The 20,236-nt window shown below is 46.2% G+C and overlaps 1 protein-coding gene across 5 annotated transcripts in view; it reads right to left on the bottom strand.

Annotated features, from left to right (window-relative positions):
• LOC144722960 (choline kinase alpha-like) overlaps positions 1–20,236 on the bottom strand; it is a 66,555-nt gene continuing 46,319 nt past the window's right edge. For 3 of the 5 annotated variants that reach the window (XM_078601415.1, XM_078601414.1, XM_078601416.1), the window contains 10 exons: positions 19,133–19,246; positions 18,335–18,468; positions 17,658–17,762; positions 16,861–16,919; positions 15,592–15,679; positions 10,753–10,861; positions 9,242–9,333; positions 7,570–7,651; positions 6,332–6,409; positions 1–4,765 (listed from right to left, as the gene is read on the bottom strand). In XM_078601415.1, the coding sequence (XP_078457541.1) occupies positions 4,709–4,765; positions 6,332–6,409; positions 7,570–7,651; positions 9,242–9,333; positions 10,753–10,861; positions 15,592–15,679; positions 16,861–16,919; positions 17,658–17,762; positions 18,335–18,468; positions 19,133–19,246 (918 nt within the window). In that variant the 3' untranslated portion in view covers positions 1–4,708. The remainder of the gene's footprint in view (positions 4,766–6,331; positions 6,410–7,569; positions 7,652–9,241; positions 9,334–10,752; positions 10,862–15,591; positions 15,680–16,860; positions 16,920–17,657; positions 17,763–18,334; positions 18,469–19,132; positions 19,247–20,236) is intronic. The other 2 variants (XM_078601417.1, XM_078601418.1) reach the window with 1 other exon arrangement.

Genomic DNA, 20,236 nt, shown 5'->3' with positions numbered 1-20,236 from the left:
TTTGTTTTCCAGTTAATTCAGGTTTATTTCAAGAGTCCTAGATGTTGGGTTTACACGTTGTTTATCGAACTATAACAACAAGAAATAATAAAATGTGGGACATTCATCACGATTACAGATCCTGTTGTCTGTAGATCAGTTTAGACAAACTGTAGCAGGCTCAGTTAATTCACGAGTGAATCATTCAAGATACTGAACATCCAGATATATTGAACTATCCAGTGTTTTTTGGAAAATGTAGCTTAAAAAAATGAAGCCGGTTTTGACTGAAAAACGAAATAAACAAAAACGGAACAGACAAATAAAGTCACCTACATATATGTGCAAGCACTTAAGCAAATATTCTCTTGCAATAAATGCACGTAAAGATTAACTTATCGAAAACAGCTCTGTGTACATGGCTATGGAGGGAAAACAAACGTGCACATTATTCGTAGTGTGGTTAAAATGTGTGAATGAACTACAAGCAACGGAGTTAGCACGAGCAAGTCCATCTTCTTGCTTGAATTAGAGAAATACGAAGGAGTTATTCAATGGCAGCTGACTGCCAAAGACTATAATGGTGTGGAATCAAGAACAGTAAGTGGACACCACATGCAGACGGTCAACAGAACGCGAGCATTTGCCCACACAATTTGTTGTTACCATTATCACACCGGCTTTCCAAATTTCATGAAATTCAAACCATGTCTGGTTGCCTTTCAAATGATCAGCATGAAAATGTACACGGCATAAAATCGTTAAAGTCAAAATATAAACGTTGAAAATCAGTAAGGAAATGTACATTACAATTTCATAGTTTTTTTAGAAATCAAAAGTGCCTCCCCTGCCCAAAACGAGCGTAGGGAGCAGGTGCTCATTTTGTATTGGTGCCCTAGGCCAGTGGAGTAAAACTTACACATGTGTGGTTGGGTGTCAAACCACTGCATAACACAAGCACAGTTGACTTCCCACAAAGTGGGATATCGTTTATTCACCCCAGAACAATGATGGACCGAGTAAGCTCCAGACTCTTAAACTCGATCTTTCGATTGCGAGGTGGACGCAGCAATAACCACGATACCAATACTTCAAGATGTGTCGCCGTGCTGAAATATACTTGAGAAACATTGGGGAGCAATGTCATTAAAACGGTACAGGCGATTACCGGTAACGTACAGGAGAAGAGCCAATCAAGATTTACTTTTCTAATTTCATCCAATCACGTGGTTGGTCACGCACTGAATCCAGAAAATCTGAATCATCCAAAGGAGGCAAGGGGCTTGCAACGCAACAGCGAGTCGGTAAATTACAATCCATCATTCTCAGCAGCACCTGAACCGGTGGGTGACGTTTTTGGACACGCGTTACTAATCGAGTCCAGTTTTGTTGTACTCACTTAAATTATAGCGATCCTCAACACCGTGTGACTCACGCTCTCCATTCACAAATTTCCAACTCAAACGCAGTTTCGCTTCGGGTGGATGTGACATCACCCAACTTAAATAAAAAAGAGACAGTACATATTGGAACCATTAAACAGAAACAAAACTGTCCATCTGTAACTCACAGCATTTGGAACATTTCAATAACCGAGCATAACAACCAAAGAGAAATAATTACAAAAACCTTATTTTTTTTTATGTAGTTATTGGTTCCGAGATTTCAATTACTTAAAAAAAAGATGAACGTGAAAAAAAGTGAAGGTACTCTTTTGTACAAAGTGTCACATTAAAAATATATATATGCATTCTCCATGCATGCAATAATAATAATTAAAAAAAATCTGCACGTTCGGCGCGGCTTTTTCGCCCACATGATCCATAAAGCATACGAAAATACATACAAACTTTACACTTTTCTTTTTGCAATGCAAAACAACTCAAGACACGCGCAAGCACGCAACAGCAGCAACAGCAGCAATTGCATTTTAAAGACCATAAGATCATATCACCATCGACCCTGAAGACCACAAAACCAGCGAGCTCACAGATCGTACTATTATCAGCGATCATAAGATCAAGTGAGGCGTCCCCACAAAGGGACTGACCACACAGTGCATTCCCATCGCTTTAGATATAGGAACAAATGCAAGCTTTGCCAGTGTAGGTGCCATACGCTCAGCTATGCACGGTACAAACACTCACATAGCAAGGTGCACTGCGGGCAGAGAGAATCACTTTAGAGTATTAGCAGTGGCGCAGCCTGCAGACATGTCTGTCTGCCTGCAGTCCGCCATAGCACCGCAGGCCGCTCGACACCAACAGGTAAGAGGGTTTCTGCAGGAGAAACTTTACGCGTAGACGCACACGCACACACACGCGCAACACATCACAACAGCTGAAGCAGACGACCAGATTTGCGGGACGCACCAGTCTCCTTCCAAGCCAACGCGTCTCCTCTGCTCGAGTGAGCAATAGGGTGCTAGCTCATCTTCAATTGGTGGCTCCAAGCGAGTGGTGAAAATTCCACATTCCTAAGGTGAGGGCCCGTTTTTTCCACCGGACAACCACTTTTCCACAAATAGTTTTTTTGTTTTATCAACCATGAAGACATTATGGGTTGAGGTGATCTCCATCCTCCCCCCAATTAGGATTTGAACCTTTCAAATGTGAGCGCTCAAACCATAGCAACACCAAGCCAAATGGTTGCCAAAATTGTTACAAAACATGGAAATATTGCAATAAAAAAATCTTAATTTGCTTTTTTAAAGGATTAGTTTTACGTGGCTAGTATTACTTTGCCCCTCAATTGATTGTATTGTCTTCTATCCTGTCTTAGTTGACACGGTTGTTGTCTATAATGACTTTTGGACTGTTAATCTCCCCCCCCCCCATCTTGTCTCAATTTGTCCTTAACTGCTTAAAAAGTAAACTTCAGCGCTTAGCAAACACTTTGGTGCTAAGGCAACTCGAGTCCCCCAGGCATTTGGACCAAACTGCCTGAAGCCTGCAGTTTATTACAAGCTTTGCTTCCCTACAAGGATGGGTTGCCAGCTTCAAACACAAAATGCTCCCCCCCCCCCACTCCTTCGTTCATTCACATCCGGAGCGTTTAGCCTTGTATTCAGTGCATGAGAAAATAAGGCAGTACAGCAAAATGGTTTGCCGACATCCCTTAGAGATGTTGTGATATCCCCTTCAGTGTGTGGGGTATTTTCCAGGCACTTTGGTTTTCTCCCGTGCACACAAATACTGAATAAGAAATTGGCCAAACACCCCGATGCAAAACACAATCCGACTCCGTGACGTTTTCCTGGATTAGAACTTGGGGTTAAAGGTGCAGCTGGACAAACGGCTTGCTCATGACACTGCTGGTGAGAAAAGTCTCCATTAGAGGGCACGAAAGAGTAGCTGTTCCTCGGCATTTTGGTCTCCTCTTCAAAGCTCCCCAGACGTCTTTGGAAGAGGTGGGGAGTACCCACCCACCTCATCTGACCACGTGCGATCCGCCAAACGACTACCTGTGGGTGTTCCCCCCAAGAAACCTGCACGAGTCTTCACTCCCGCGCCAGGAGATGGAATCTAACCGGCGACCACTGGTTTGCAAGTCCAGTGTGCTCACGATTACAACATGATGGTAAAGGAATATCAATAACATGATTACATTTCTGGGGTGGCAATTAACAAGGCACACATGTTGCTGCACAATGCATGTTATTAACCCAGTAAGCGTTGTTTGCCAGAGTTATCTAAATTGTGCAATTTGCCAATTCCCAACAAAACACGGCACACGCTGGTGCCAGAATGTATCCGTAGAGTCCGAGAAAAGTGCCTGGGGGCATTGGGTGCCCGGTTATCCGGACTCTAGAAGCAGCACTTTACATTAACTGGAATCCACCTTCAAAAGGCTTATAAATTACAAGTGTATAACAAAGGGTACTTCAGTGATGCGAAGAACACGACGACAGCCCGTGGATTCAAAGTCAAGGTTCTCCCCCCCTCCACCCACGCTCAAATGGAGGATGGGGCGATGCTCTTTTCCGTTAACGGAAACGAGCCAAAGTGTGAAATTCCAAATTCCCTATGGTGAGGGGACCAGTCTCCTCTAAGAGCAACTATGGGGTCGCCTTTGACAAAAAAAAAAAACTCTATAGCTCAATGGGCTTTACACTGTAAATAAACTTTCAACTTTGGATTTCCCTACCAAGAGGTACTCATTTGGTTGATCCCCCCCCACCCCATATAGATGAAGGACCGAGTTGATGCGCTTGCAGCCATCTCGTGGAGGGAAAAATACCGAACGTTTTTTTTTCTCCCCAACTTAGCTTGCGATGCATTTACAAAGCTTTTACCAACCGCGAAGTGAACAAAATACGTCACAGCATCATGAGCGGGCGTAGCCCAATGTGAAGAAGCAGAATACACAGGACCACGCAACAACAATGCAATCTGCTCCCGTGTGCGCAGGGTTAAGAATGGCACGGATGGGACTGGCTATAGCAGAGACAGACGGTTAAAAACAACGAATGTAAAGAGAACAACGCGTTCAGCTTGAGCATTTTCAAGTTTGACATTAGAACAAGCGTTTCAGAGATCCATTTGAGACACTTCAGCAGCACGCCTCAGGTTTCACTTTTTTGCGGGCGAAAAATTGGTCATTCCCTTATTCCAGCGTACGCCTCTCTCTCTCTCTCTCGACACAAACCGTTTTCTTTCTCTCCTCATCGGCGTCGGTCCGGTTCGAATCACAAGGCGGGAAGTGGGCACGGTGCGGCGACCGTCGCTTCTCACACAAACTTCTTCTTTTGGGCAAAGTAAGTCTCGAACCTGGCGAGGGCATACTCCTGAAAGCAAAGGGCAATGACAAGGGGGGGGGGGGGGAGTGGTTACGGTGTCACTTCGAAATCCTGGCCAAGTTCAGGGCTGCGTATCAATTTTCCCTTCAAATTTAGGCAGCTTCATGTTTTTTTTGGACGGCTCAACAATTCGTGTTACATTAAAACAGTTTCTAACAAAACAGTATGACGGTGTAAAGTACAAATAGCACTCGCGTGGTCTGGACACGTGCGCATAGTATACAGGAAGTTTAGTGTACTACTGAAGTTACTCTACGGTATTGCTCCACGGTACATTATGACACCATTGTACAGGTAAAGTGCTAAACTGCTAATTTTTGATAAGTGGCGTTTCTGTGCCATATGGAGACGCAGCCAACAACAAGTGAGCACTGTTGGGGCCGCTGTTTCATCGTTGAGTTTTTGGGATTGCGACGATCTTCCATTTTTTTGTCCAGAATTTCTAAACAACTTTTAGGGCTCCTCCACACAAAAAACCCCAAGATATACTTGCGGACGACGATATATCTGCTCGCAATATTTCAAGGAACAAACTGTGATAAAAAAAAAAAAAGATTTACCCCGGATAGCCACCCCGAGTCTCAAGGCTCATGAGGGTCCGACATTGGTACGTTTGGGATGCCTGGCACTTGTCCGCATTTCAGCAAGATTTCGAAAAGAGTCCAGACTCCGCAATCCCTATTTTTATCCCGATTGCATAAACTCGGACGTGTTATTACACCTATTCTATTACACACCAAATACCAAGTTCACCTTCTGTGGGGGTCACAGGTGGTTCAGATGGCATGATTGTGGTGGCCAACTCACACGTTTAGTTTCATTATAAATCTGTCTGCATGTGCCATTTATGGTAACAAGGTCACCCCTCTAGTGCCTTGAGGTGCTTTTAATAAATAGTACAGTACGGGGATGCTAAGCAAATTCTAAATACTATTAATATTCTACCGAGCATGGGAGGATACTGAAATATCCTGATAAAACTCACTATGAACACAACTTAATAAACACTCAGGAGATCCACACAGGATGGGTTTATGTACCCATTTGCTCGATATCCATCACCTGGCCTCCTTTCAGGCCAGCGGGGTTTGGGAGTCACACAAGTGAATGCGATCCGCAACAACCCTTTCCCTGAAGCACTGGATTACTGGTGTGGCCGACTAATAGCGGAAGCAACTCGCCGAATTAGAGACTGGAGGCAATCTTAACCGGACGATCTGGAGCCCCTGTTGATGATGACGTCTTTTAAGATCGCAATATAATTACAAAGGACCAAATCAAAATCTATTTCATCTGCGTTTAAATCACAACAGCGAATGTGCACCAGTGGCATGGCAGGTTCAATTGTAAACATGTTAAATAGACAAAGCTAATCCAATTCATATTCTACTGCTGGACATGTGACAAGGGAGCTTTATAGCTCATCCGATTCCTCCACTATAATCAAATATTCCGATTCTGACATTTGCATAAGCAATGTAATCACACACGTTGTTACTGAAAACTATCGGTATGACCCACTGATGTGGCATATACAATGGTTGCGTAACTTGCTTTCTGTTGTACTATCATTTGCTCTGCAATCGGCTCTCGCCGACATGCAGAGCAATGCACCCATGATGTTTTTGTCGTCTACACAGAGCACCATCAAGTGCCAGGAGGGGGGGGGGGAAGAGCCACACACAGAGAAATCAGCAGACCAGGCTCACACTGGGCCGGACACCGAGACATGTAAAGCAACGTTCATGGGGGTCGACACTGGGGATGTGGTCAATGGAGCTTATACAACGCCGAGGCGAACGTTTGGGGCACCACGTGGGATTATACGACCAATTAAACATTAGCCACGAGGTATTTCTGTGTCAAATGATTATTTCCAGTACGAAGGTGAAGAGAGAATAAAACTATAAACCTCACGTAAGAAGGAAAAGATGCACGAAGGGTTAAGAGACGGCAGCAAAAATACATTGCATGTAGTTTGTTGCTCATCTAGAGGCTCTTACGTGCATCATTATATATATTTGCAACTTTAGCTGTGGTTAAGACTATCTGCAGCTCACTCCGAGATGAAGAGAAAACCGTGAAGCTCGTATTGAGCAGGGCAAGTACGGTGGCAGGGGTGGGGGGCACAGTGCCCCAGAGTGCCCGCCCCAAAACTCTCAACATACACGTGTGTGTGTGTATGTTGAACTTCTTTGGCACCGTACGTAGCCAACTGTTCGAATTGGAGGTGCGGGGGGGGGGGACGACGACAACAAATGAAACACGACAACAAGCAGTTCTCAAGAAATGAGTTTTCAATCTAGATTTATAAGTGCACAGGCTCCAGTTGCTTCCTAAATCGGAAGGGAGAGCATTCCGGACGGCTGCAGAAGCGCATTTGAAAGCGCGCGATGCGGTGACCCCGCCGTTGTTCACAGGAATTGCTAATCGTTAAAATTAACTCTGCTCAGGGATCAATGGGCGGCAGCAGCATGGACGCAGAGAAAAATCAGCAGACCAGGCGGCCACAGATCAGACACCAACACGGTTAAACATTTATTTCAGTACATAGTGCCATGTATATTTGGTTCAATTCCGAGTGCTTTATGAATGCAGCCTAGAGGTCAGCTTGGTCTGGTGGAATGATTCAGTCCACTTTAGCTCCGGGGAGACAATCCCGGCAATGGCCCCACCACTGTGATCTCTTACAGAGCGACGCTAACAGACGCTCGCTCACAGCAGTGTTCTGACATTCGATAAAAGGTTGAACCAATCTTTGTTTGTATGTGTGAGCAATGGTATAAACGCACCAAGTAACCAAACTCTATGGTGGATATCTTGGCTTGAATGATGGCCCAGAGACCCCAGAAGAAGTGGGACGCCAGGGCAAACCTGCGCACGGCAAACACGACCACAGCGCCTTAAATAACAACATCGATGATCGATCTTCATATACCCAGCTGAGCCTCAAGACACATTGTCAGGAGGATCCTGCAGACGCGTTACTTGTTTCTTACAAGTGAGATGAAATTCGATAGCTGGAGAGAATGAACATGTACGCGGAGAAAATACAAACTAAAACGAAACTATTCTAATTTGACCAGGTAAGGCCCACTCAGCTATTAGCTCTTTTTCAGACGAGACCTGGCCACAAATTGCAGCTCAACGAAGTGGCTTATGATGTGGAAATTTATAACAGCCAAATATGGAGCTGAATTTGATCAGGAACTTCCTTGCAGTGCTGCCATCACCTGGCCTGATCAAGAGCAGAGGCCAGATTTACACCATGGCAATTTGGCAAACGGTGCGCCGCAAGGGATGGGTTGAATCGTGGATGGGTGAAACCGTCCACATCCGAGGATGCCAGTGGCGCCTACTCAGTGCTTGGACAGTCATCGTGAGCCCACCTAGTGGAAGACATTTGATGATAACAAATTCACCCACCCCCCTCCCTTTGTGATTCTAACAGTCACGATTCGATTCAAGAATCAATTCTGTTTTGCGTCTCCTCTATTGTCCTGTCTCACACGTTGTGCGGTTTTTGTTCCATTTCCCTTGTTCTAGTCGACAAAAGGCGACATTTACATGGATCACAAGTCATCTATTTTTACATGTAGGATGCAATGCATTTATAATGATCATAAGAGTGCATTTTAAATGGATGGATTGCTACGTGCTAATACTTCATTTCCATGGTAGAACTGGGCCCCGTGATGAGCCAGCGTGACACAGGAGGCGCCAGGTTGCTTTTCACTGGAGAAGTCGACCCATGCCACTGACAAAGACGAAGACAAAGGTCGCCCGTATAGCCTTCACATACTGTTGGGGCAAGTGCTATTAGGGAGCAACTGTGAAGGCCGGCACGGCACGAGGAGGTGGGTGGCCAAGACCACGCCCGGCCGCCTTTGTCTCCCCAGTGGTGATCCTTACACACCCACATCAGGTACTCATTTGAGGCCGAGTCGACCCAAGGGAGGCCCAGGACCGGTTCAAAATAATCATCACGGGTCTTGGCCGTGAGCGAGATTCGTACTCGGGTCGCCGGGTCTGTAGCGCAGCGTGCCGACCGTTGCGCTTTCGCATACAGTGCATGCCAGGAGACACGAAGTCGAGGATGCCGTGCCCCCATTGCAGACCGACTGACGTCACACGCATGAGTCAGTAAACCCTACTCGCAACCCTGCTCGACCCCAAGCCAGATGTCTAATGAGATTAGCGTATCACAGTTTTGGTTCCGACTCGGCACAGCGACTAGCCAGTGGAAAGACACCCATAGCATGACGGATCTGCGCTGGCGTAACGCAGATGTGCTAATAGAAAAGGGGAATAAGCGACGCCAAGCCCTGGGGATTGAACAAAGCCCCTCTATGGTGTTGGGCAGTGTCTCCAACATGGCCATTGTCAGCACACCCCCCCCCCCCGCCCCCCCATCCCGAGTCACTCGAAGATCTCCCTCGCCAGCTCGATCGCGACGCCACGCACCGATTGACCTCCACCAGCATGGCCTCCTCCTTGTTGAGATCGATGTCGTCATCGTCGCCGCACGCCGCCAGGTATTGGCGAATAAAGAGCAGCTGCAACAACATCGACACCCGGCACAATCATCATGCCGCCAGCCCAAGGACGCCGATCGCGGAGACAGAGCGGTGAGATTGCCTCGTGGTGCAGGCGGAGGATTGTGGGAGGCCTTCATCCAGCAGTAGATAGCTAATGACTGACGGTATTCATTTTACTTGAAACCGACAGCTCGAGTCGACATGTGGAATTCAAACTTGTGACCACAATGTGCCACGAGTGCTCGCCGCAGCGCAATGGCTTTGCACAAGTGAAAGTTGATGGTGATGTCATACGGAAAACTCGTGACGTTTCACAGTAGAATGTTGAGTTGTGGCTTTGGGAGATGGAGGGAATTTTCCGTGATCAGTGACGGTGGGAAATGTGTTCACTCGACATTCCATTGTGTGACGTTGTTCACAACAAATGGCACCAAGGGGTATTTTATTGAGTCTCAACTTAAAGCGAATTGTAACACTTGTAAAGCTCAGTGGATAATAATATGGGTTTGTGGGTTTCTCGTCTGGGTTTGTGGTCTCGTGGTCCGGTTTTATTGGGTTGCCAATTCAGGTTTGTTGATTCGTAGTCCAGATTTATGAGTTCATAGCATAGGTGTGTGAGTTCTTAGTCCGAGTACCAGGATTCTCAGTCTGGTTTCTGCGTGTAGGGTGTTCATGGTGCAGTGTGCTGGTCGACGTTGCGTTCAAGTGCAGCGCACCAAGAACAGTCTGATGAGGAAGGTGTTGCTATTAAAAAAAATGGGCTAAATATGTATTTTATAATCAGATTTTTTTTATTATGCTAAGTTATGTCTGCATGTGAAAACTCATTTCTTTCGATCTGCTTTTCATGTTTAGTTCTTTGTCCTTCCCCCGTACCTTTTGATTAGCGCGGTTGGCTACGTAAGGTGTGAAAGAAGTTTCACTTACATGCATGTTAAGCGCTCTTTGACGATGTTATTACTAAGGGCGCTGTATTAAATCAAGTTTGATTGTATTTATCTATGTTGAACTTCTTTCGCACCGTATGCAGCCAACCATGCTAAATGGAGGTGCTGCGGATGGATAACAAATCAAACACAAAAAGGAGTTCCAAAGAAATTAGTTTTCAATCTACGTTTAAAAGTGCATATCTACCAGTGGCTTCCGAATATCGGGAGGAAAATCGTTCCAGATGGCCACAGAAGCGAATCTGAACGCGCGCAGCAATGACGGCGACCGTCTTTCTTCGACGGCTAGCCAAAAGCCGCTGCGAGGATGACCGGAGTTCGTGTGAGGGTCGATTGATTGAACGCAAACAAAGTGTTGTTTGGGTGACCTTGAATCCTGGCGTTGACTCAAAACCTATTTCATACGCACGACGAGAGACGGCCAGTGGCCTCGGCGAACGACGCAGCCAACAACGCGTCACCCCCGCCTGCCTGCCCGCCCTTCCCTCACCTGCTGCTCGCGCGATGGGTAGTTCTCCACGTTGGTTTTGAAAAACGGCCAAGACGACTGAGAGTAGTCGAACATCCACTCGCAAAAGTGGTTTCCGATGTCGAAGCCCCTGCAAGGCAAGCGGGGAATCTCCGTCAAATGGGTTACCGTGCCGTGGAGGCGACTTGGGAGGGTTGAGCGAGAGCCGGCTCTGCAGATGAACCGGTGGCCTTCCCACCTCCCCGTCGCCCCCTATGTCCCTAAGCAAAGTGCGGTGCGCAACACGTGGGCTATGCATGCGCGTGTGTGCGTGTGTATGTACGTGTCAAAGTAGCTTGCAAGTTATACAAACGTCGTTCAGAGTCTATGGCATTTAAAATTAACAAAATGTTGTGAATGTCAGTTACACAAAGTTACTTTTTTTTGTTTCTTAAAGCAAGGAAAACAAAGAGGTACTACACGTTAGACAATGGTCGAGTTAAATGACGTCAAAATTGTTTCATTTTATTTTACAAACATTTCGTAGACATTGTTCGACGACGCATATTCCATAAAAAAATTTTAACAAGTGTTGCGTTTACACTTTTTTTTACTGTCCGTTTACATATTTTAAGAAGCAAGCTGATAGAAATTATTACAAAGTAAAAACAAAAACAGTCAAAAGATTTAAGAGTGAAAAATAGTTTGTTTTTCCTTAACGTATTCTTTTCAATTCCTCTCAAAAAGTGATTGCTAAGTAACCCGATATGTGCAAGAATTAAGTCTTTAATGTTCCAATCTTTGCTTTTTCTTTGTAAGCAATGGGTTACAACTCACAGCATTACACAGCTGGGCACGCTGCTATTGTGAGTGCTGTTGCATGGAGCTAAGGCTCAGATTTGACCACTCTACCACGAGGGTATTTGCGGGGTTAACGGGTGTCGTGGCATCAAAAACTCCCAGGAGGACAGAGGTGGGGGGCGGTGGGGTGGGGTGGGCGCAAGTCCAGTTCTTTACAACAAAGCTCTGCTCGCTCAGAATCAAACGAGACGAGCGATAGGCAATACATCAACCCAATCAGCCACCCCACTTGGCAACTGCAACAACCCCACGCGGAAGATGATGATCGATCATCTCGCACACCCGAGCAAGCGAGTGAACTTTGAGAAGGTTGGAAACGTCCCCGGGGGGGGGTGGGGAGGAGTTGTAATTTGGACCCTGGGTGAATGAGGCTGCCCTGCCCCACTTGCCGTGCAGCGGTGTCCAAGCGGTCGTCTCTTGACGAGAGTCACCTCGAGTTTTACCCAGAGGCCGTCTGGCTAAAGGAGCGCACATCAGTGGCTTAGGCGCACATTGACGATGCGTCTCTCCTCTTTGTTAATTGCTCCTCAAATGCGTAACTATCGCCCTTGGATATTTTGTCAAGCTAAGGTGGTGCTGTGGGCAGAGTGCCCGACTCACAATACAAAGATCTTGAGTAAAGATCTCAGCCAGGGTTAACACAGGGCCCATCACCATCACTCAAAAGGTCTGTAAAATGAGCACTACTTTACGGAGAGCCAAAAGTCGTTGTTCTACGGAGAGGATTGTGAAAAGTTTCACATTGCTGTGGAGACCACCAACAGAGATGAGTAACAGCGTATAAATAACTATCACATCAGTAGCATTAACTTCCTGTTTTTACCAATGTCAGTGTGCCACTATGGCACAAGCAGTGAAATCCTATAATCAAGTCCAACACAAGTACATGTGTGTGATTAATCTGTTTAGTCTATCCCTTAGTATCTCTACGATTACCGAGGACCTGTTAAACACACTATTTTATTACTAATATTATTTTGGCTTGTAATGTCAATTGATGTCATAATCCATTTTCACTTTATACTATTGGTTTAACTCGGTAAATGCTTAAGTTGTTTATGCGTGGCTGCGTTGTTATTTATTGACGAATATTTCTCCATAATTCATTCTGTTACTCACCCCTCCCCTCCCCCTACAACTGACGAAATCCATTCCTGCATTCTGTGCGCTACACCAAGGTCATTCGTAATGTACCCATTATTGTTATTACTACGATTACCCTTGCAATAACATCAACCCTAAAGTACCAAGTTGGGCTCGTCTCTCGCCTCGCAAGCTCAGGATTCCCACGCTAGGTTTCTCCGCTGTGTACCCAAGGCCAGCCAGGACCCTAGCGGATCCACCGCCAAGACGTGCCGTCACGGATGGGGGGGGACGGGCTAAGAAGCGGGACCGGCTATGGCCATCGCTGCACGGCAGTGTGTGGGGTACGGGGGGAGGGTGTGGGAGTGTAGCCACAGGGCGGGTAGAATGAGCGCAGGAGCGCGGCCCGGATCCCAGTAACCCGGCAAATGGTTTCCCGTGCGTGGTGTCATAAACGAGCGCACGTGGTGGCCCGCGTGGGGCCACCTGTCTATCGGCGAAGGCACTTACTCAACCCCCAGCCTCGTGCAGACCAGTAGGGGGCCCTCGGTTAGTGTTTTGACAACGCATCAAAAACACAAACTGAAGACAGACACGAACACAGCACAATTTTGCAGAAGAACAACACATTTCCTTTCGGGTTTTCGTTCTCTCGCTCTCTATCTCCGTTTCTGCTCTTTTATGCGTTCGTTTCTTTTTTGCTTCTGAATTAAAATTCGACGCCTCTCGTGCGGCCCTTTGTCAAATCAAAACTGGGGCCAGCAAAACTACGAACAAACATGCGCTGCGCTACGCTACCAAACGCACAAGTTAGTTGCATCGTTTATCTGCTCATTAACGGGTTTTTTGTATTATGCATAAGACCAAAGAAAGGAGTACGGTTAATTTTTAAACAGGCAAAGCTCTTACATTGCTTTAAGAAGTGTGTACCGAGCTCCGCTCATCCCTAGAAGGGTTAAGATCAGGTTATGCGGGGAAAGTCTAACACAAAACGAATCTGAATCGCTTCCAAGAGCAACAAGGCAAAAGTTTTCCTCCTCCTGGGCTGATTCCGGCACCTGTTTGCTAGCGACCACACAGAACTTGCTAATCCAAACCCTGAGCAACACGAGTGCAAATCGACATCACATTCTGGGCTCTTCTGCTTCAATCAGACCAATTGAGATAACAAATGTCTTGCCTTTGTACACAATTTACAACATGCTGAGAATTGATTGCCACGAGTTTCTGAAGTTAAAAAAAATATTTAAACATTTCTGAATTTTATTTCCAATTCGTTGAAGTATTGAAGGTCTAACTTCCAGCAGTCACGGGCTCTGGGTAAATGAGCTGCTGCATTACACGGCAGGTATAGAGGAATTATAAATGTTAGCCCCATCGTGGCTGCTACCTTTGAAAAGCACATATCAATTAGGCATATGCAAAACTAATTTGCAGGGATTATTTGTTGTGCTACGATGAATGTGCATTGATAACAGCATTGTAAGTTCATTTAGATGTACAACCATCTTTGTCGCACATTCAAAATGGAGCATGAAGGAAACGTTATGGAATGGATTCTGTACACAACTTCTGTACACATCAGCCAATGGGATCGGCTCATGCTCACGGCAAAGGCCAATGAGAGCAGAGTTTGGATTAGCAACCATGGTGTCGCCATCTCTCCATCGACAAAGACTAACATAACAGCGTCACTAACATTTCCTGCTCGCGTTAAAACAGCAACAATGGCGGTGAGCACAGGAAAAATAACAACCTGCTCATTGTAAAAAAATTCTAGTTGTATGTCGACTTTGTAAACTCAGAATGGGGATATAACACTCGACAGGTTTTTAGCGCTAAAACACAGCTGCTCTTAAAATAAATGCAGAAAAATGCAGTAAATTGCATTCAATTTGTATAAGTAGTAAAAAAGCATGTAAAAAAACTAAACGTTATTCACTCTAAACTCATTACGTCAAACAATTCGACGAAATGCAAGAAAACTTACCTCCGCTGTGTTGCAGCAACATTTTAGGAAATATTTAAACAGTTAAAATCATGCTAGATGATCTGCATGTTTTACTAACCGACATAAGAGCCGTGCATTGCTTTTACTGCTACAATTATTACATTTGGTTCAACAACAGTTTGTCGAATGGACATCACTGCCATTCTCCGGCCAAGAAAAATGTCTGCGCCATTCTCCAAAGTGCCAGAGGGCTTTGCACGACTACATTGCACCACATGTCCCGCATCTTGCTAATAGTTTCATCCAAACCTTACAATTACTCAGTCAGTGCAAGTGTCACATTTAGATTGGTTGAGTAAGACGGGGAGTAGATTTTGATGGATTAAAAAAAAATCCATATCAACGCACGTCCATGTCTACATATTTGCTGGACATACATATGTACCATTACGAACATTGGTAACTTATAATTTTATCTAAATCAAGTAAACGTGAAAAAAAATCCAAGAGATTTTAGACTTCCTCATTACCAAATAATTTAAACATTGTCTTACCAAAATGTATCATCTTTTAAGAATTCAATTATACTCCATGAACTAAGGCATCATTCATGGTATTCTATTTAAAAACTGCCATCATAAACATTTTGGATACCATAACTTAATAGCCAATGATTTTTTTCACATTAATACTTGAAACAACCATTAAAAGAAGTTACAATTGTTTACTTATAGATATTTCACGTGCAAACTTCACACTTATTTCATTTGGCAAATGGAGTATTTTTGCTAAACAGCACATTTCACACTATTGAGCAATGATTTTTTTTAACACGCATACAAGTTCAATAACAGAAACACCATGTCGTACAACAAAAACATATCCATTCTAATTTAGAGTTGAGATTTCTGCATCAATATGGCTAGGCCTAGCCGGCGAGGCCTAGCGGGCGAGGGTTCATTAGGAGAGCACTCAGCGCTGCCCACCTGTAATTGTAGCTGCTGTACTCGAAGTCAATGATCATGAGGCGAGCGCTGGCAGTCGAGTCCTCCTCATTGAGCAGGAGAATATTCCCTGGGGACAAAGACAAAAACAAAGATCCCCCATATAGCCTTAGACTGTAGGGGAAAGTGCTGTTAGCAAGCACCTATAAAGGCCGGCACGGCACACGAGGGGGTGGGTGGCCAGCACCACTCCTGGCCGCCTTTGTCTCCCTAGTGGCGATGTTTACACATTGCACCAGGTACTCATTTGAGGCTGAGTCGACCTAGTGGAGGCCCAGAACCGATTCAGATAATCGTCACTGGTGATGGCCGCGAGCGGGAATCGAACCTGGGTCACCAGGTTCGTAGCGCAGCGCGCAAACCGCTACACTACTTCTCCCACAGAGGACACACACACACATGGGTGCTGACGATGCGTGGAACACATGGGTAGGTAGGGGGAGAGGGGAGGGCCCAGTCTCTGCACTGCCGACTTCCCATACAGCGGTACCTCCGTTTGTTTCAACATTCATAATCGAGTTAGAAAGTCAAATTACTCTTCAAAAGCAAACGCTGAAGCGGTACACATCTCCACTCAGCCAGGGCTTGGCTGCTCTGAGTCTGTGGTGCAAATTCCACATTGCCATGGATAGGATCATTCTCTACATGGGACAATCACTGTTGACTTTTCACTAAATGTTAAGTTTTTTTAATCGCTAGAGGGATGAAGGGCAGAATGGGACCCTGGACGAGGATTTAGACTTCTCGACTTCCCGACTCGGATACGAGAGGGACTCTGCTGCAGTGTCAACCGACTGGATTGTCCATCCATGCTCACGCTTTACACGAGCGGGGTCACCAACGGTATTTGCAGTTGGCAGTGACCGAGTGGACATACACAGAATCAGAATCTCCTATTTTTAACTGCTGGAAGAATCCGATGAGCTAAGAAACGCTTTTTTCACAGATGGTCCAGTATGGGCACGGGGTCAGCGAGTAACAGCAAACAATAAAAAAACAACGATTAGGAGTGCAAAAGAGAAAATGGTAAACAAGTCACGAAATATAAATAAATAATGACGTATTTAATTATATAAGTCTGATTGAGCAAGATCGGCCTAGGCAGCGAAAACAAAAACAAATCAGTCCCAGACCACACCAAGGATAACGCCACACAGCAGTAGGCCCTCAATAAATTGGCACATTAACATCGAACTATGGATACGCAGGTCATGATCAAAGGTACACGCGATGAAATGCACGTGATGTTACCTTCCTGACAATCATTGTGGCAAAACACGACCGGCGACGGCGTCTCTGCGAGTAGGGACCTGCACGACGGGAAAAATCGGAATTCCAAAATTAGTTAAATTTCCTACCACATTGCACAACAAAACCAACGCTTTCCATCAGACTCCCAGCCACGGCTAACAACATCGCCAGCGAGAGATGTCTGAACCATATCTGGCCCCACCAAAGCCTTAGCAACGCACATTGGCCAGCATGGTGAAATATGGTCACACAAACCCCCACGACCGACACAGGATAAAAAAAAAACCTCTTAATCCAGAAGTCGATTGACAAAGGATTTTAAAATAAAAATGGACTTTACATTAGCTTTTTGCAGCCAATATTTAAATTCACAATTGATTTTGGGCTAGGCCACGTAATAATCTGGACGAATGTTGTCGTGTAAACCTTCCACTGCCGGACACAACCAAACAATTCAACCCTCACGAGGTGTGCAAGCGTTTAACAACGTTAATTCTAGATTTGAGGCTTTCGTGACTGCAAGGATTCACTCTTAGGTTTTTTCGGTAAAGTCACGTAGGTAACAAATAATAATAATAAATAAAAAATAACTCAATTAAATCACAACTTGCCAGTAAGTTTTGTTTCAGATAGTCGTTTAAGTTGAAGAATGCATTCTCATGACCAAACTTGGCAATTTTCTATGAAGTGCGGTAACTCCAAACTGGCTTAAATTAAAGTTGATATTGTTATTAGCCTTAAGCCCTCTCAATCAGCGTGCCCTTGATGGTGGTTCGCCCCCAGGTGGCCACACTCACTTGAGGGAGTCCATCTCCTGCACAAGGTTGAAGGCCAGCAGCTTGTTGAACTTCCGGATCTGCACCTCTCGCGAGAAGTTCAGCGTCATAACTTGGTCGAGATACCTGCAGTGGACACGGCGAGAGCGGTTCTCCCTTTGGCACGTGCATGCAGGGCCTACTGGGATGCTACTGCTTCATGATCCAGGACTTTCGACCTGTCTCGGCATGTTGATGAAGAAAGTGTCCGCTACACTGCTAAACACCGTAAGCTTGGGCTATTGGGGAGACATTAGGGTTCCCCACTACAGGGGGCGTGTGCATGTGTATGTTGAACTTCTTTCGCACCGTACATAGGCAACCGTTCTAATCGGAGGTACGTGTGTGGGTGTGGGGGGGGGGAGCGGTAGTGTCGCAATTACCGTTGTGCGCTCCGAACCTGGTGACCCGAGTTTGATTCCCGCTCATGGTTGACACCAGTGACGATTATTTATACCGGTCCTGGATCTCCCCTACCTGGTACGGTGTGTAAAAACATCACCACTGGGGTGACAAAGGTGGCCAGGCGTGGTGCTGGCCACCCAAACCCCTCGTGTACTGTGCCAGCCTTCAAAGGTGCTATTCATTAACAGCACTTGCCCCAACAGTCTGTTAACGCGACACACGGGGGATCGTTGTCGTGCATCTCCCTCACTCACCGGGTCATGGTGTCAAACAGCCAGCGCGGCTCCTTGTTGAACGGCATCTGCATGAGGTGGAAGTGGCCCATCTTGGTGGCGATCTGGGCTGACAGCTCGGGCACCCAGAGCTCTTCCGTGGCCAATTTCCGGCTCTTAAAATGAGACGGCGCGCGGGTGGGGGGGGGGGTGGGAGAGAAACACCACCACGACGAGTCAACGCGAGTCTCCCTCAAAGCGTGGGGGGGGGGCAACACTCTCATCGCCATTGGTGGCACGGAGGCAGTGCTGCAAAGTCCACATCCTTACACTCAATCTGTTCCAAGGACAACCACCGCTGACTTTCCAGAATGTGGTACTTAATTGAATGATCGTGGAAGATTGATGGGTTGAGTTAAGTCCCCCGCCCAACCAGGAATCAAATTTGCAATCCTTTGATTGGCAGTCAGGCGATCGAACGAAAATGGCACCTGGCATGACCTGTGAAGATAAGACTATCTCGTTGTGAAGATACCTCGACAGGTTTTCCTCACTTTATGCGGTAGATGCGTACTAAAAAAGGGGCACACAAAGTAAAACCGCACGAGACGGCTGCCTGCCGAGTAGTGCACACAAGACACACACAATGTTGTTCCACGATCCTCAGATTGATTTAAATAATAAAAAAAAAGAAATGCTATTTGCTTCAAATTACCAATACAATGACTCTGGCCGGACCAGAATTTCAATTGTATCAGAGGGCAGCACTACCAGGATGTACTGCTGTATTATCCATGACCCCCGCTGGCATGCACTGCTGATAAAGAGGGCGGCCCCTACCGGGATGTACTGCTCCAGGCGGCCCTGGGGGAAGATGCCGTAGAGCTTGGGCCCCAGCGCTCGCTCGGCCAGGATGGCGAACATGACACTCTCCAGGACGATGGCTGTCGCGCTCTGTGCAGCCGCACACAAACACAACCATCCGTTAGGTCTCGCACACTGCCGGGCGCAAGTGCTGTTAGTGGAGTACCTTTAAAGAGGCTGGAATGACACACGAAGGGGTGGTGTATCCATCAAACCATACCTGGCCACCTTTATCTACCCCCGCGGCTGATGTTTGCACGTAACGCCGAGTATTCACTTAAGGCCGAGTCAACCTAGCGGAAGTCCAGTGCAGGTTGCTGGTTCGAATTCTAAAAGCCAGTGCATGGCCAAGAACTGAATTTTGGAGTCTGGGATCGTAGGACAGTGTGCCAATTCGCTGCATCCATCACTCCCGTGTAAGATCCTGAACTGAATTTCAAATCCGTTTTGCTGATATATACAAACTGGACAGCCATTTCACGTGCATCGCCACCAGGTGGCAGTCACTCGCAGCGCCACTCCCTTGAACATGCCAAGCGTGTGGCACAAAACACGTGCAGAAAATGCGTCCGCCGATTCACACTGGGGAAAGGATGACGGTTTTGTGCGAAACCTGCAAAGGCAGCCCCCAGTCGGACAGGCAGCATTAGGAGTTCTGGCTCAGCTGTAGCAAGTGAGGGGCTGAAAACCACAAACGGTGAGCTGTGAACGGCAACATTATAAGGCGAACAGAGTGGAAAAGGGCCTCGGTGAACCACCACCGGAGGGGTGGGGAAGAAAGGTTTAGAGTGAAGTCAAGTTTATTTTGTTTAAACCAGGAGGGGAGAACTCGCGAGACTAGCATCGTCTCAATTGCACGAGCAACCTGGGTCACCAAAATGACAACAAATAAAAATACAAAATACAGCAATGACGCAAAGAATGTAATGGGTTAGTATTAGGGTCAGTTAGAACTGAACTGAAAGGGATAATTCTCATGGCTGGTGGGATGCACTATACAATGTATGGATTTTGGACCTATCGTTATAATCACGGATTCAGACCAGGGTTATTAAACGATAACCGGTAACCCCCCCCCCC

This window comes from Lampetra planeri, chromosome 16 (assembly GCF_965212315.1).
Source record: "Lampetra planeri chromosome 16, kcLamPlan1.2.h2, whole genome shotgun sequence".
Lineage (NCBI taxonomy): Eukaryota > Metazoa > Chordata > Hyperoartia > Petromyzontiformes > Petromyzontidae > Lampetra > Lampetra planeri.
Note: the sequence above shows the minus strand (reverse complement) of the source record. Positions and strands in the feature narration are given on the sequence as shown.